At 37.9% G+C, this 18,247-nt stretch overlaps 2 protein-coding genes across 2 annotated transcripts in view; both read left to right on the plus strand.

Moving 5' to 3' along the window:
- Positions 1–1,329: 1,329 nt before the first annotated feature.
- LOC119502703 (major histocompatibility complex class I-related gene protein-like) lies at positions 1,330–7,243 on the plus strand. Its single transcript, XM_037793863.1, has 5 exons — positions 1,330–1,456; positions 3,957–4,223; positions 5,513–5,791; positions 5,910–6,212; positions 7,004–7,243. Exons 1-5 carry the CDS (start codon positions 1,402–1,404, stop codon positions 7,159–7,161), a joined length of 1,062 nt encoding a protein of 353 aa, XP_037649791.1. The 5' UTR covers positions 1,330–1,401; the 3' UTR covers positions 7,162–7,243.
- Positions 7,244–9,801: 2,558 nt separating this feature from the next.
- Positions 9,802–18,247, plus strand: part of LOC119502692 (major histocompatibility complex class I-related gene protein-like) — a 167,807-nt gene continuing 159,361 nt past the window's right edge. The window contains exon 1 of the mRNA XM_037793831.1: positions 9,802–9,884. Coding sequence (XP_037649759.1) covers positions 9,839–9,884 — 46 coding nt within the window. The 5' untranslated portion in view covers positions 9,802–9,838. The remainder of the gene's footprint in view (positions 9,885–18,247) is intronic.

The raw sequence follows: 18,247 nt of genomic DNA on the forward strand, positions 1-18,247 counted from the left end.
TATACTTGAATACTTGAACGGTGAAGTTCAACATTTTGAAAGGGACGACTCTTAAAGTGAATGGTGATATACTGTAGGTGTGTGAGATCACTGTGCATCACCTCTAGTCTCTTCTGTGGACCAGCTTCCTAAAAACTAGTGTTTGTCTCCCTCTGCTGGTAGCTTAATTAAAGTCCTGGATATCCGCCTGGTCTTCTTTAGTAATAATTCATGTAGAATCTCAACACTGTAATGCACAATCATGTCAGTGATGTCACACAGAAATGTAACTATATAAAAAGACAGTAACTTAAGAAAAAAAAGGCTGAGCCTGTGCTCTTAAGATAATGTTTTTACTTAAATTACTCTATATTTTATTTATTTATATTGACCCTGGCATGCTTTATGTTGCTTTATTGATTTTTATTTTTGTATCTATTTATTTTCATTTTGTGTCCCTTCATTTCTTTCATATGTATTTATCTATGTAAAGGTTTGATTGTTTATTGTATTAATAGATTTAAAATTAAATCTATTAAAAAAAAATCGACATAGTCGACCCAATGCATCCAAGAGAAATCACCTGATTCAGGCAAGAAGGAGGGAAAAACAGCATGATCTTTCATTACCACGTCTCTAAAACAGTCTTGCCAACAGAAGAAACCAATGCATCATGGGATAAATCTTGCCTCCATAGGCTTTGGCTAACAACAACACCAACTCTTTCAACACAGATAAATACTCACAAAATACTCAGTTTCATTGCTGGATTTATTAATAATGGAATAATGCACATAGATTGTTAATTATGGTATTTATTTTACTCTAGCTCTATTATTCTGCAAACCTCAAACAGCAGAAACACATCCAATTACAATAATGTGAAGATATTGAGATGCACATACACTGTTATAAATGGATATTTTTTATAATTTATTTTTATTTTTAACTTTTATTTTTATTTTAACTTTATTTACATGGAGTTGTCATGAATGTTTTTTGTTCTTCTTTAAATATGTTGTACTTTGGGTAACATTATGTCATGTATTAATACTTGATTTAAAGTTGGCATAACTAAAAGTGTTATAATGTCCCACTTTAAGTAGACGACAGTGAAAGCTACTGAAAACCGCAAATTAGAGCAAACTACAAGGAAACTGTGACATTTTGCTCAACATATCTTTTCGTGGATATTAAGTAAAAAAAAAAAATGAGGCTATAATAATTTGTAATTCTTTTAAAGTGAGTAAATTTCAAAAGAATTTGATCTTTCAGAAAAATTGATCTCGCTTATGAGCCGTTGATAATATCAGCCCCTCAACTGGACGTCATAACTCCCTCCCTCCAGGAACCTGACCCATGTCGAAATATTTGCTGGTCAGCTGACTGAAGCTCTCACTCTCTCTTACTATTCAAAACAAGATGAAGTTACTAATTTTGCTCAACTTGCTCCTCTTCTGTAACGTTGCATCTACAGGTAAGATCATATTGTGACTCTCACCGTTATTTGTTGTTATTCTTGTTGCTGCAAAACTTGTTTGATTTAGTCACTTTGTAGTGCGACATTAAGGAACCACTTTCACTTTGTCACACTGACCTTACGATAATGTCACAATAAATCGGACAAGGCGACCTGCTCTTGACTACTACTTTGCTGGTAGGATAGGGGGAATAACCGTGGGACATCAGTAAAAATGCTCTTGAGATGGATTTGTCTTCAGTGAACTTTATTGTAAACTTCACGCACCGTGCACCATTTACACTTCAGACAGGAAGTATAGTTTCCGTTAGTGTGTGGTTCTGTAACCGTAGAAATAAAGGACTTTAATGAATATTGATTGTATGGGAATCATTACATACAACGCTCTACAGAATACAGCATTATGTACATAATTTCACCACATAACTAACATTACTACCATATACAGGATATACTGTGATCCTTAATACTCTTACACAGTGCTGTCAAATAACAGGATAAACAACATTATAGCTATTAAAATAAAATAACATTCAATATCTCTTATGCACTATCTCTTATGAACACATGGTTTTACTGGGCAGCGCCCCTCTCTCGTACTACACTTGCTGCTTGTCTGTGTGCAATGAACGGCACAGGAGAGCAGTGCCTCGTTACGAACGCGACATGTAAACATCACCATTTCACTCAGCATGGCATGAAACATAAAACACAGTAAATACAGAGCTAACTCTGTAACGAGCACGGCTAACAATTATGCATCCCTCATGTAAGAACTTAAAGGTCCCATATTGTAAAAAGTGAGATTTTCATGTCTTTTATATTATAAAGCAGGTTTAAGTGCTTTATAAATACTATGAAAGTATCGAAGCGCTCAATATACAGAGAAATACACACACAGCCCGTATTCAGAAATTGTGCGTTTGAAACAAGCCGTTAGGATTTCTGTCCATTTGTGATGTCACAAATATACACTATTTTGACCATTACACGGTTTTAAACGTAAACATTCTAAATGTGTCCCAGTTTATTTCTGGTTGCAGTGTATGTGAATGACATCAGCTGACAGGAAGTAAACATGGACCCAAACTGTTGCCAGGCAACGCAATTCTGTTGCAATTCTGTTGCAATTCTGTTGCAATTCTGTTGAAATGCACTAAAATGGATCATTTCTGTCAGAGGATAAATACAGGCATATTCAAGCAGACAGTGAGGGAAATAAAGTTTTTTTTTTATATTACAGCATGTGAACATGTTCTAGTAGAAACATAAAATACAAGTATGAACCTGAAAATGAGCACGATATGGGACCTTTAAGACTTATATCTTCAAATAGCAAAAAGGAAACTTACATCTCAATGGACGCACACAGGCTCTCACTGTCTAAAATGTCTAAACTGTGCAATACTAATTACGTTGTAGCTCAACTACAGCTCACTTGTCACGGAACTCTCTGGAGCAACAGAGAAAGGAGACGATTTACCTCTGCTACGAAGGATTGATTGACAGGCTACTCAGCCAATAGAAATGCACTTAGCAAAACGATAATTAAGGATATAAACTAAGGCATAGATATTCAAACCACATAAACTGAGGTAGAAAATGCATGAAAGGATATGGAATCTTCTTTACAGTTTTTATATAGACCTACACGCCATTGTTATTCTATGTTCACATTTGATATTTTCTAAACTAGTTGTAGTAGTCTGGTATATTTATAGTGTATTTTAATATATTCTTTATATTGAGTATACTATAGATATTACCTCTAGTGTTAATATGTATATTTACTGTACCTGTGCATTGCCTGGATACTCTGCTGCTGTAACACAATAATTTCCCAATTTGGGATCAATTAAGCACATCTATCTATCTATCTATCTATCTAGCTATCTAGCTATCTAGCTATCTAGCTATCTATCAGTAATGAGAATGGGTCAATAACATATTCTTTTGTAGCTCAGAGTAATTCAAAATATTTTAAAATTCTCCTTTTTGGGGAATTGACAACCAATTAACCCATTTGTGCCCAAAGACTATATTTAGTATGATAAGGAGACATTTGTTCTGATCGGTCAAAAGATTTGAAAAGTGGTATGGACATACTTTGGGCAAGTATCTAACAGTACAACACTTTTTACACTGCATGTGTGTGCATATCTTTGATATTCAACTTTGTATGAGTTCATAGATACCAAATACTTGATTGTGCCCTTTGTAGTTTCTGAGATACAGCCATTTTCTTATCATACCACTGTATATCTCACCTGAGGTCACGTGACTACTGTTTTTACCTCAAATATAAAGAAGTGCAAAAACAGTAGGCCCATGTGCCCAAAGACTATATTTAGTATAATAAGAAAAACTCACTTTACAGCCAAACAGTTTGACCGATTTTGAAAATGTCTTCAAATTTGTGCTGTGGGCACAAATGGGTTAATCAATCAACCCCTCAAAAATGTTTAAATTCCAATTCAAAACCTTCTTTGTCTTGCAGTGAAACACTCCCTGAAATTTTTCCTTACTGCAACTTCTGGAGTCCCAAACTTCCCAGAGTTCGTAGCTGCTGCGATGGTCGATGAAGTGCTGATGGGTTACTGTGACATCAACAACAAGACACCAGAATTCAAACAGGACTGGATGAGGAAACTTGTAAAGGATGAGCCACAACACCTGCAGTGGTATTCTCATGAGTGTTATGATAGCCAGCAGTTCTTCAGAGCCAGCTTGGACAGCCTGAAGCAGCGCTTAAACCAAACTGGAGGTACAGTATGTTTATGTTCATATGTAACTTTTTACTGGTGAAATGTTTCCTCCCTCTGAGGTGAGACATAGCTTACAGTATAAACACACTGAGTCAATGTGTGTGTGTCTCTGTGGTGAAGATATAATATTATCTGTTATCCCCTTAACCTCTTTAAGAGGTTGTTGCACTGAGTAATCTAAATCTAAGGAATGCATTGCTACCAACCATGTCATATTAGCTTGTCGGGAAGATCGCTAAATAACGCAGCAAAGTTACGCTAAATTTTGGCGAGGAAAAACTGCCATGGCGATTTTCAAAGGAGTCCCTTGACTTTACACATGCACACTTTATGATAATCACATGCAGTTTTTTTTAATGTAGTATAAATCTGTTATTTCCGCCTATTCTAAAATGTTGTATTTGAATATTTCTGCATACTGGGGTCCTTAAACAGTCTTGAATTACATAACTTGGGTATCACTGTAAAGCTGAGACTCTTGTGGATCCAATGAGTCCAACTGTATTCATGTGTGATGATGTTAGTCCCCATAGGAGACATTTCAGTGTAGTGAGACAATTTCTGAAATTTGACCTCACCGTATGAAATGACCTGTGGTGACCTCTAGGATAATCAAAGCCTCATGAAACTTTACAGCCACCAACTAGAGACCTAGAGCATTCAGAGGATGGATGGCTTTCCTAGCTAAATTGACATTAAGGGGGTTTCTGAGCAGTTTACAGAATTGCAGAAAAATGCAATTCTTGCAGAAATCTCTAAATGTCAAACGTTTTTGATACCAAATCACAGCATGGCTTTTTCTATGGTGTTCCTCAAGGTCTTGGTGTCTTAATGTGGTATTTTGGAGGGATTAGTGATCATTTTGATCAATAGAGTGGTAAAAAATGGTTAAATTTAGCAACAAATCTCTAACAAATGGTATCAAACCAAAAAATGCTGCAACAACTTATGAGACATAATAGAGCATGGGAATGACCATCATATACTTCTATCATAATGTTCTACGCTCTTATACACTTTCACTATTTATCTTAATTTATTCATCCATTTATTAATACATTTTAATTCTGATTTATGACTAGAACAACTTGCTACACCGTGCTGCATCTGAAATTAATCTTCAGGTTCCCAGCTTTCAGATGATGTACACCACTTCTATGTGACATCTACTGTCTATTTATCTACCCCTGAACATCCCCTGTACCTCACCACTCTAAAACAGAAGGTAGAATGGTAAAGGAGCTGGCTGTACTGAGATGTCTCTTTTTTCTGTCTCTGTCTCTCTCAGATGCCCACATTTTTCAGCAGATGAGCGGCTGTGAGTGGGACGACGAGACTGGAGAGGTTCTTGGTTTTATTCAGTACGGTTATGATGAAGAAGACTTCCTTGTGTTGGACTTGCAGACGGTGACATGGACCGCTCCAAAACAACAGGCTTTCATCACCAAACTTAGATGGGATAATGAGAAAGCTAGCTTAGAATACTACAAAAACTACTTCATCAACACATGTCCTGACTGGCTGAGGAAGTACCTACACTATGGGAGGAGCTCTCTGCGGAGAACAGGTAGGATCACATGGCAAGATGTACTGTTGTACATGGACTCATCATTCCAATGAAAATAATATCCTGACACATCCTGGTGTCTCAGTACAGACTCATCTGTGTCTGTCCTTCTCCCCAGAGCGTCCCCTTGTGTCTCTCCTCCAGAAGACTCCCTCCTCTCCAGTCAGCTGCCACGCTACAGGTTTCTACCCTGACAGAGCCATGATGTACTGGAGGAGAGATGGAGAGGAGATTCATGAGGACGTGGACCTCGGAGAGATCCTCCCCAACCACGATGGATCCTTCCAGATGAGTGTTGAGCTGAACCTGTCATCAGTCGCACCTGAAGACTGGAGGAGGTACGACTGTGTGTTTCATCTCTCTGGTGTGGTGGACGACATCGTCACCAGACTGGACAAAGCAGTGATCAGGACCAACTGGGGTGAGACTGGAATCACAAGTGATGGAGTATTTTAGACTGGGGGATGGTTTTTGCATTACATCGCCTGTACCAGTGATATAGAATAGATTTTATTGAGTGTGTTTGTGAGAATCAAAGTGTGCATGCAGGTGAGTTTCTGACGGGTCATTTCCGGCGGGTCGGGGGGAGAGAAAAAGTCACGAAAAGCATTAGAAATCCACAGTGCCTGGAGCACATTGGACAACGCCTAGGAGCCAGCTGTTCAAACTAAACCAAACTAAACACACAAACAAAGCCTTATATTATTTATCCTACATTTATTAATCAGAGCATTCACTATAATCACTCAAAATTGCACGTAAAAACAGTTGTTTACGCCTGGCTGGGGGGGTCTCGAACTCCAACCTGATTAAGTTAAAGTTTGAGAACCACTGTATTACATAACCAGCCATTATTCTTAAAAACGTGCAACAGCAACCACATTTAGAGGACCGGTGCTGACATTTACTCTGAGAGATGCTGCCAAGTTCGATGGCATTTCACACATAGATGGCGCTAAATAAAGCTTTCATATCTTGAACTCCTGGTTTACTGTACCCACTTAAACCACTGATAAGCTGTGAACCTCTTTGTCAGGGTTTTTATTTACTACACATTTGTTTGACCAATAATGATTGACAGCACTGCCTGAATGTTGATTTGAAATGAAAGTCATATCCAGAACTGAGGCATTACCACTGAAAACACTTTCAGAACCACACAGCACACAGTGTGAATGAACCCAAAGTGTGAATGTTCTGTTTTGGTTCCAGTTCCTCCTGCAGGGTTCCCTGCTGGTCCTGTTATTGGAGTTGTTGTAGGACTGCTGCTGCTGCTGCTGGCGGTCTGCATCGCTGGACTCTTCATCTGGAGGAGGAACAATAACGGTGAGGAACAGAGATGTTTTTATTCCTCTGATGAATTCAAATAAATACCTGTGATAGTCTCGTCCTGCATATTTAGTGTGGTACTTCTGGTAACTCAATACATTTATTTGACTGTGATAGTGAAGCACAAAGTGCTGTTTTTTTTCTTTTTCTGCTTTCATAAATTCTGAAATTAGAATCATTTTCTATCATTGTTTTCTCTCATCTGTATTTCAGGGTTTCGCCCTGCTAACAGTAAGTATTATACTGTGAAATATTTCACATTTTATACAATTATATATATTTATATATATATTTTGCCCTTGTGGGCGAGCAACTAATATCCTGTTCAACATAAAAACAAACGTCTGGCATAATGTGAACACCAATATGACAAGGATTTCACTTTATTTACTACTTATTTTGACAGCGGGGCAGTGAACATAGAAGAGGATGCTGAACTCCACAACATTCTGTCATTTAATAAATCTCTCTAATGAAAGCTGCTCATCTGATTGGCTGCTATATATATATATATATATAGACACTCACCGGCCACTTTATTAGGTACACCTTGCTAGTACCGTGTGGTCTTCTGCTGCTGTAGCCCATCTGCTTCAAGGTTGGACGTGTTGTGCGTTCAGAGATGGTATTCTGCATACCTTGGTTGTAACGAGTGGTTATTTGAGTTACTGTTGCCTTTCTATCATCTCAAACCACTCTGCCCATTCTCCTCTGACCTCTGACATCAACAAGGCATTTCCGTCCACACAACTGCCGCTCACTGGATATTTTCTCTTTTTTGGACTATTCTCTGTAAACCCTAGAGATGGTTGTGCGTGAAAATCCCAGTAGATCAGCAGTTTTTGAAATACTCAGACCAGCCTGTCTGGCACCAACAACCATGCCACGTTCAAAGTCACTTAAATCCCCTTTCTTCCCCATTCTGATGCTCGGATTGAACTTCAGCAAGTCGTCTTCACCACCTCTAGATGCCTAAATGCATTGAGTTGCTGCCATGTGATTAGCTGATTAGCTATTTGTGTTAACAAGCAATTGAACAGGTGTGCCTAATAAAGTGGCCGGTGAGTGTATATATATATATATATATATATAGGTATGTGGTGTGCAGTGTGCGCATGTAGTGCAATGTGCAATGTATATATATATATATATATGTATGTATATGTGTATGTATGTATTGCATGTTGTATTGCATGTGCTTATTGTATATTATAAATAATAATATGTGCATATAAGAAAAGATAACAACTAGTTAATATGATTAAGTCAAATATGTCAGTAATGAATTTGTATTGTGATTAAGTTATATTGTAAGTAATGAATTGGTATTGTGATTAAGACACATTATAAGTAATGAATTGGTATTGTGATTGAGTTATATTATAGGTCATGAATTGGTATTCTGGATTGATAACAAATGTGTAACAAATGATTTATGGAGAAGGGGTTGGATTAAATACATGTAATTCTTCTCACTCCTTTTCGAATATGTAAATCAAGGCATCAAGTGTTTGACAATTTCTTTTTATGCTTTTCATTGTATGTAAATACTATTTCTTTCTGGCTGTCCACTTGTTGGTATGATAATTCTTCTACTTAAGTAAATGTAATAAATTGCTTTCCACCTTTGTACAACAAAACCTGAATGGTGTATTTTTTTTTATTCATAGTCTGTGAGGAGAGATCTAGATAGATTACAGTAGGTCTGCAACTAACATTTACTTTCATTGTCGATTATTTTCTCGATTAGTTGTTTGGTCTATAAAATGTCAGAAATTGGTGAAAACTGTAAATTAGTGTTTCCTAAAGCCCAAGAGGAAGTCCTCAAATGTCTTGTTTTGTCCACAACTCAAAGATATTCAGTTTACTGTCATAGAGGAGGAAAGAAACCAGAAAATATTCACATTTAAGAAGCTGGAATCAGAGAATTTAGACTTTCTTTTTTCTTACAAAAATGACTCAAACCGATTAAATGATTAAAGTTGACAAATAATCGCTTAATCGTCTCAGCTCTAAGGTAGATTTCTTTTTATTCTCATGTCACACCTCAAAGTTCTGCTCTTCTGTCACATTGTAGTTGTTCTTTTTTTAGTAATCTCTTTAACAGACCAGCAGAGGGCAATGTTGTTCTTTACTTCCTCTCTCCAAGTTTCCATGATATCAATTCAAATTAGGACTATCTTTAAAATCTTGGATTAAATCCATCTTTTTATTTTTTTTTTCATCCACTTTTGCAGACTGCAGCACGAAACGTCTCGACTCACTAAACTGTAATCAGTACTATTTAGTTGCATCACTTACAAACTTTGTCTATGGATTTCTCAAACATTAGGGTCACATAGTCCCACTGCATATGGATTGTCTCCAGTAAACCACATGGAAAAAGTCAAGTTGCTGATTTAATACTGAATCGAGTACAACATGCTGAATGTGGTGGAAAAAGTATTCACATCTTTTAGTTCAGTAAAAGTAGAAATACAACAAATGGAATGACATAAAATCCTGTTTTCAAATTTACCAATGGATTCCTTAGGGTTTCTAGTTTCGCATGATACCTCTCTGTAGGCGGGCCGTATCCTGGGCGCATGGCCAAAATGAGTGAGACACCTGAGGGCAGATCTGCACCTGAGTCGACAAGGTCCAAGCTTCTGACAAACATTGAAACATTTGCTAGTCAGCTGACTGTAGCTCTCACTCTCTCTTACTAATCAAAACAAGATGAAGTTACTCATTTTGTTCCTCTTCTGTCACGTTGCATCTACAGGTAAGATCATATTGTGACTCTCAACGTTATTTCCTGTTATTCTTGTTGCTGCAAAACTTGTTTGATTTATTCACTTTGTAGTGCGACATTAAGGAACCACTTTCACTTTGTCACACTGAACTTACAATAATACCACTAGCCTACTGTTGTTTTTATATAGGCCTACCCGCCATTGTGTCACAAAACAACACCTAAACTGTATATATGCTTTAGTTTAGGCAGTTAAAAGGGAATATATTAATATCGTCGTCGTAAACATGATAGAGGAAATCTTGACTGTTGCTAGGAGACGGAACCTCTACGGTGGGAAATCCTATCCTACTGTACCCCAATATTATTGTTTATATGGAACAACACAATTAAATCAAAATGATATATTACAGCAATTCACATTTACTAGGTTTCCTTAATAATAATTCTATCAATTGCAAAATAGCAAATTTCTGCTGTTAGCAGGCCTACAATAAATAATAATAATGATTGTATACTGGCCATCTACATTACTCATTGTTCAATGCACAACATTTCAATTTAAATATTATATTATTATATATATATATATATATATAATATTTACCTCATTTATTGTTATTTTAAAACAAAATTGTAACTTCCATACTTTGCTATTGTTTATAGTATGTTATTGTTATTCTATATTCATATTTTCCAAGCTAGTTGTAGTAGTCTGGTATATTTATAGTGTATTCTAATATATTCTTTATATTGTGTATCCTATAGATATTACCTCTAGTGTTAATATGTATATTTATTGTATATTTACGGTCCCTGTGCATTGCCTGGATAACCTGCTGCTGTAACAGAAGAATTTCCCAATTTGGGATCAATAAAGTACATCTATCTATCTATCTATCTATCTATCTATCTATCTATCTATCTAACTAACTATCAGTAATGAGAATGGGTCTAGAACATATTCTTTTGTTCTTTTGTAATTCAATATATTTTAAAATTCTTCTTTTTCAGGTAATTGACAATTAATTAACCCATTTGTGCCCAAAGACTATATTTAGTATGATAAGGACACATTTGTTCTGATCGGTCAAAACATCTGAAAAGTGGTACGGACTGACTTTGGGCAAGTATCTAACAGTACAACACTTTTTACACGGCATATGTGTGCATATCTTTGATATTCAACTTTGTATGAGTTCATAGATACCAGATACTTGATTCCACAATCAAGTATTTGGTATCTATGAACTTTTGTAGTTTCTGAGATACAGCCATTTTCTTATCATACTACTGTATATCTCATCTGAGGGCACACTTAAAATACCTAAAATATAAAGGAGTGCAAAAACAGTAGGCCCATGTGCCCAAAGACTATATTTAGTATAATAAGAAAAACTCACTTTTCAACGGTTTGACCAATTTTGAAAATTTCTGTTATCATATGAAACTAGAAAATCTAAAGAATCCATTCACTGTAAAAAAAAAAAAAGCTAGCAGAACTCAAAATTGTAAAGTAACAAACTTCAGCAGAGTTTTAAGTTGGGCAATAAAAAAAAAAACATAACATTTTGAGTTTTGCTTTTGAGTTTGCTCAACTTTCAATTCTCATTTCTGTTAACTCAACTCAAGTTGCAATAACTTATAATTTCATACTGCAACAATTTTGAATCCTTACTTCCATCAACTCAACTCAAGTTGCAGTAATTTATAATTTCATATGGTAACAACTTTGAATCCTTACTTCTGTTAACTCAACTCAAGTTGCAGTAAATTATAATTTCATATGGTAACAACTTTGAATCCTTACTTCTGTTAACTCAACTCAAGTTGCAGTAACTTAAACCTGTACATAGTACCCACTTAATTTCAGTTGAGTTAATTTAGTGGAATAGGTTAGAGTAACTTTAAATTGTGCACTGTAACAGTTAAGGTAAGTCAAATATATAAATTAGGACCAATAACTACCCATCAAATGTATAAATAATTACAGATGCAACATCTACCTTCAAAACTTATTTTTTAATTCATTAAAACACAGTCTATCCAATCCATTAACTAACATGAAGCACTTAAGTAGTGTTGTAACATTGAATACTAGCATGCAGCACTTAACTTGTGTTTTAACATTGTATACTAGTATGAATCACATCTTGAACACCATAGTACAATGAGTTAGCAGTGGTGTGGGAGTTGTGAGCATAGCAAGATAAAGTTAAAGGAAAAAGTCAGCACTTCGACAGTTAGACTACTAAAAAGAGACTACATTCGTCTACGTAAGGGATAATGTACAGCGAGCCGGTCATTGTTGTGAAAGAAACGTTGAGCGGCATCGCCCTGAAGGGGAATCTTTCACAACAATGACCCACTAGCTGTAAATTATCTCGCTTATTACATGGCTACTTACTTGAGAAATCAATAATTTGACACAAAACGGTCCGTCAGAGTGTCAGAGTCTGACATCAGAGCTGCGCCCATAGCAACAGTCTGCTATAAAGAAATAACAGACCGCAGAACGCCGTGATTAACCAATCAGAATCGAGTATTCAACAACGCCGTGTAATAAACCATGATAAAATACAAAACATAAGAAGATTCAGAGTTACCACGAGAAGTAGCTCATGGGTTGAAATGGAACTCCAAACAGAACAAGTGCGATCCAGCACTGTCAATCTAATAAACAGGCAACAGGAACCTTTGCAATTCAAAACGGTCCCAGACCCAACATTATCAGCTAACTTGGTGGATTCACTGAAGGAGTTTGTTTTTGAAGAATCGGACCCTTGCAGAGAGATCTGTTCCAAGTTCCATGAAAACTTTCTGAATGGTTTACGGTGGTTTTACGGTTGAAATGTGTACCTCAGTTCTTTTGGGTACTGGAGGTTTAAAGCGTAGATCAGCCCAAAGAGGTAAGCAAAAGCCGCTGGCATGTCAGGGAGATCCTGGAGGACGATGTTGTTTTCTTCTACAACAACAGCAACATTAATGACTGTTGCAGGAGCTGAACTGTCATCATCCTCCAACACAGTGAGGATACCCACGATGAGGCCCTTCGTCTGCTCCTCTTCTGGGTCAGTGGCCTTGTGATGACAAACAGAAAATGACCAACGCATGAATAGTAAATCAAACTGAAAGACATTTGGCATTAAAAAACTAAAACGGGTCTATGTGGATCTCTTAGGGTTAATCATTTCCATATCATACCCCGCAACCAAAGATTTAACCCCCATATACATGAAACCACTTACATCAAGTAATAGCCAGCAAAGTACAACTCTTGAAGACGCTGTGGGCATTGGGACAGATAAAGAAAACAAGGAGGACAGTGGGATGGATAGACTAGAATGGGACAAAATGGCAGAGAGGCAAAGGTTGAAGTCAAAGAGAGTCTATTTTTAATAACAGAATAATAATAAATATTTACTTTTTCTACTAATAACCACTCACCAGACAGTTCCTGAACAGCTTCTCATGACTGTCACAGAGACACAAGGTGAGGCCCTTCAAGGCTGCAGTCTGTCGATGTGCTGTGATGTCAGATGTCTGAAACACAAATGGTTGGGAGAAAAATTACACCAAGATGTAAGTAACATGAAGAAAGCTAAGAACAAACATGGAAACATGCTTCACAGTTTGTGTTAAAGCCGCATTTATTTTTTTATTTATTTTGCCCACTTAGGTGCAGGACTCAACAGACTGAAACAATCACACACTTGATATATTATGGCCTTATAAGGTTGATTATGTGGCAAACAGCTGTCCTCTTCCACATCCAGCAAATACCTGTTGAATGAAAGTCTAAGATTTACTCCTTTTAACTCCTGATATAAATAGCTGGCTTTTTAGCTGTTAGATGTTCCACTTTCTTCACCACCTTGTCACTATCTTTGTCTGTCCCTTAGGTAGTGTACAGTGGGTTTATTCTGATGGTTTGTCACTATGAGCAACACCTTAAATTTGACCCATTGTTTATTTAAAAATATTGATTAGTGCAGCTTTATAAAAAGAAAAAAAAACACAATTCCTTGTTATACATTTATTTCCATAATGTCCAGAATAATGAAATTATTAATTCTAAAAATTCACCTCTTTATCCAGTCTGTTAAAGAGTTGATCCATCTCAGGCGGTAAAGCTGTCCACTTAGCCCGATAGAGTTTAAGGAGCCTTGGAGTGTGCTGATTAATGGCTGCTCTGAAGTTGTCTATTAGGTCCTTGTTGGTGATCCGAAGAAACTCTTCCCTGATCTGTTGAACAACAACAGAACCTCAAACGTAAATGGCCAATACAAAGTCAATACAATTTCAACACCATCCTAATGTTAAAATATGTATTTTATTAACCCTCATCCTGGGGACCCCAAGAAAAATCTACTGTAAGAAGCAACCATCATAGCACCATGTTAACCTATGTCATCTCAAAACATTATTAGTGTAATTAATGTCATCCTTCAGGAGACATTAATTACACTAATAATGTAGTCTGTGCCAAGACAGAGCACATAAGTCAATCTGGTCTTGATCAGGATAGGCTTTCACTTCAAAAACTGCCTGAGCAATCTTATCCAAAATGTCCATCTTCATGTCTCTGGTTATGCTGATACCTTTCTTGTTTTTTTCATATGCCTCATTGCCTTTGCGTAACTTCAATTCCACATCATAGGAAAAGGCTGGAATGGGAAAAGGTGAAGGCCACTCTGATATACTTCACAGATAGCTCTTGCACCGCATTCATTTCAATCTGAAAGACAAAGGTGACAATTTGCTGGAAATTAGCAAAGCAGGCAGTGGAAGAGTAATTAATGATGTGGTTAATTTCGCTCAAACAGGTTCTTAATAAGTTTTAAACATATCAATTTAATGTATTGTAAACAGTAGACTGCTCTCTGGAATTGACAGTATTTTGACAAATTTAATACAATATTCTGTCCCATTCATTTCGAAAGTTCCATTTTTTAGAATAGCTTATGCAAAGAGTCTGCACAGGGCTCTCCACTCCTCCACTCAGACCTCACAAGCACACATGGAGGTGCAGAGTCGAAATTGCGGCGCTATCGGTACTAACAGTGCTGACAGAGCTAACAGAGCTAACAGTGTTAACCGGAGGGGGACGGAAGACGGGCGGACGGACTTGACTGTGACCGCTACGGGCGACGGGCATTTGTCCTTGAGGAGGTCTAAACTCTCCTAGTGGCCTTCTAGTTAAGACACGAAACATTCAGTTAACTAACGTACACTTTAGTTGAAACAGCAACGCTACCGTTACTCACCTACACTACCGTTACTCACCTACACTACCGTTACTCACCAACACTACCGTTACTCACCAACACTACCGTTACTCACCTACACTACCGTTACTCACCTACACTACCGTTACTCACCTACACTACCGTTACTCACCAACACTACCTTTACTCACCTACACTACCGTTACTCACCTACACTACCGTTACTCACCTACACTACCGTTACTCACCTACACTACCGTTACTCACCAACACTACCTTTACTCACCAACACTACCGTTACTCACCAACACTACCTTTACTCACCAACACTACCGTTACTCACCAACACCGTCTAGAATCACCACTATGTCCCGTTAGCATTAATAGCTTAACGGTTAGCGCAGTTTAGCCGTTGACATGTGGACGCAGCTAACTACCCCTCTAGCTGTAATACTGTACCGACAAGTTACCGTAACGTTACAACACATTAATAGCATTCAGACTAACCAGTCAGAAACAACGTCCTCTCTGTTTGAAAGCTTCTGGTCCATACAAGCCTCGCTAGCATCAGCTAGTTGCTAGCTTTAGCTTTAGCTAACTAAGCTAATGTTACTAGTGTTTACGTTAACTGTTGTCATGGTAATGTCTACAGTATCTGTTAATGTATCACACCATATAACTCTGAATACAAATATGACACAATTCAAACTATATCAAACGAAAAATAAGTTAATCTTACCTGTGTGGAGTCAGACTGGAGCTCCATGAGACAGACTGCAGCTCCATGAGACAGACTGGAGCTCCATGAGACAGACTGGAGCTCCATGAGACAGACTGGAGCTCCATGAGTCAGACTGGAGCTCCATGAGACAGACTGGAGCTCCGGTGCAGACAGACACACTGGGGGGCGGAGTTCTTCAAGCATCAACTCTGAAAGTTGTCTTTCCCTCCATTCACAACAAAGACACGAGAGTTATCTGAACTTTCGCCCCTTGTGTTGACTTGCAACCTACAGTCTGTGTTCACAACTGAGAGATATAAGTATTATGAACTCACTTAAGGGATTTGACGCCAACTTAAAGTCCGGTTTGCTGGACTGACTTATATTTTTGACTCAAATGTTAATAACGTATATTTCAAAGTCTTAACAACTTGAAACGCTTTATTATGCCAACAAATACGAGTTAGAGTTTTTACAGTGCGTATACTGTATTTTAAATATAACTAGGCTAAATGTTGTTTCTAGAGCAGCAACAGTAATGTTTACAATAATATATTCCTTAATATCTGACTGGAAACAAATCTAACATGTTAATAAAATAAATCATATTCCTGACATGAAAATACCAAGTGAAGTTTATAAAGACTGAAGAACACATCAGTCAGTATCAGTCCTTCCTCCTGTCCTCCTGTCCTCTGTCCTCTGTCCTCCTCCCTCTGCTGCAGTAACATTAGGGCTGATAGAGGGAAGAGAGGCTGTTTAGTTTCAGCCAGTTGATGAGTTTACAGGTAAGATATGTGACAAGCTAACCTAACCAGTCAGACTACACAGCGTACTGCCAGCTTTAGTTTCAGTCTGGAGCGCATCACCGCTTCACACTTTCCGTTCCTTCACAATAAACTCCCCGGACACTGAACACTGGATCACTGCTGACCAGGGAACTAAAGTCAGTCACAACTCAACTAAATAACTAACACGTGGTTACAGTTAGCTGTTAGCCGCCGAGCTAGCACGCTGAGCCTGTCTAAGCGGCGGTGGATGACAGACTGCGGGCAGAGCAGATTGAAACATCGCTTTCCTTTAAAGGGACTGTTTGTAACTTTTTAAGCGTATAAATGTACCGGGTCGGGACACATGCGCGCTCGCGTGTGGCTGAAGTCACTGCTCCTCTGCCTGCTTGCCTTCACTCACACCGCCCGTTCTCGCTGTCTCACTCCACCGCATGCGCACTCACTACACACTGCAGAAGAGTTTAGCTCTGAGAATATCTAGTGAATGTACAGTGGACGTTGGTGCAGAAAGAACTGCTGCAGCTCCTCCAGACCAACAGAGGTTTTCCGTGTATTGTGAAGTGACGGGGCTCCGCAGAGAGAAACGTTATCGTCTCTGACCGGGTGCCGGTGTCTCCCCTGTTCCCTCCGACCGCGGTCAGGAGGCTGAAGCAGGAAAAGCCAACACAAGGATCAGCATTGATTCATGAAATATCTCAAAAATTCGATCAGTTCTCTCATTCAAAAACACGGAGAAAATTATACACGCCCTGATATCCTCCCGTCTTGATTATTGTAATGCCTTGTACACCTGCTTAAATAATCGAGCAATTGAGCAGCTCCAAATAGTTCAGAACTCTGCAGCTAGACTGCTAACCAAAACCAAACGCCGCTCTCACATCACACCGACTCTGGCTTCACTACATTGGCTCCCAGTGTCTTTTAGAATTGATTTTAAAGTGCTTTTAATGGCATATAAAGCTCTGAATGGCCTAGCACCCGAGTATGTCACTGAGCTCCTCACACGGTACCGTCCAAACAGGCCCCTCAGGTCAGCAAGTCTGGGACTTTTAACAGTTCCAAAGACAAGGTTGAAAACAAAAGGCGATCGTGCTTTTGCAGTACTGGCTCCCCGACTCTGGAACAGTCTTCCAATTGATATTAGATCAGCAGACTCGGTCACAATTTTTAAATCCCGTCTAAAAAACAATTTTTATAAAATTGCTTTTCAATCAGATGCATTTTAGTCTTTTGTATGCTTGTGTGCTCATGTATATATATGTGCATATGTAACTGTATGAATATGTATATGCTTGTTTCTTTATTTTTTCCATCCTATTGTTTTTATTTAATTATTTATGTTTCGGTGTATTCTGTTGTACGTTATATGAATTGCCTTGGAAAGCACTTTGTGCTTTGTGCTTGAAAAGTGCTATACAAATAAACTTATTATTATTATTATTATTATTATGGAGAGACCTTTGTCAAATCAGCTAACATTACTGCCAAGCAGCTGAAATATAGAGTGATATTGTGGTTTTAGCTGACGTGTGTCACCTCACTGTTTTGAGCGATGCTCGTTCATGTATATGTAGAGCGAGCACAAGCGCGAGCCCGACGCTTACTTTCGTTGACTTAACGGCCACAGGTGTCGCTGTAAACAAGCATTTCTGA

This window comes from Sebastes umbrosus, chromosome 15 (genome assembly GCF_015220745.1).
Source record: "Sebastes umbrosus isolate fSebUmb1 chromosome 15, fSebUmb1.pri, whole genome shotgun sequence".
Classification (NCBI taxonomy): Eukaryota; Metazoa; Chordata; class Actinopteri; order Perciformes; family Sebastidae; genus Sebastes; species Sebastes umbrosus.

Bases quoted from the DNA above. Each gene is read 5' to 3' on its own strand.
- LOC119502703 (XM_037793863.1), top strand. From the start codon at position 1,402: ATGAAGTTACTAATTTTGCTCAACTTGCTCCTCTTCTGTAACGTTGCA. The intron at 1,457-3,956 runs GTAAGATCATAT...TTTGTCTTGCAG, and splicing joins CTGTAACGTTGCATCTACAG to TGAAACACTCCCTGAAATTT. The intron at 5,792-5,909 runs GTAGGATCACAT...CCTTCTCCCCAG, and splicing joins GAGCTCTCTGCGGAGAACAG to AGCGTCCCCTTGTGTCTCTC.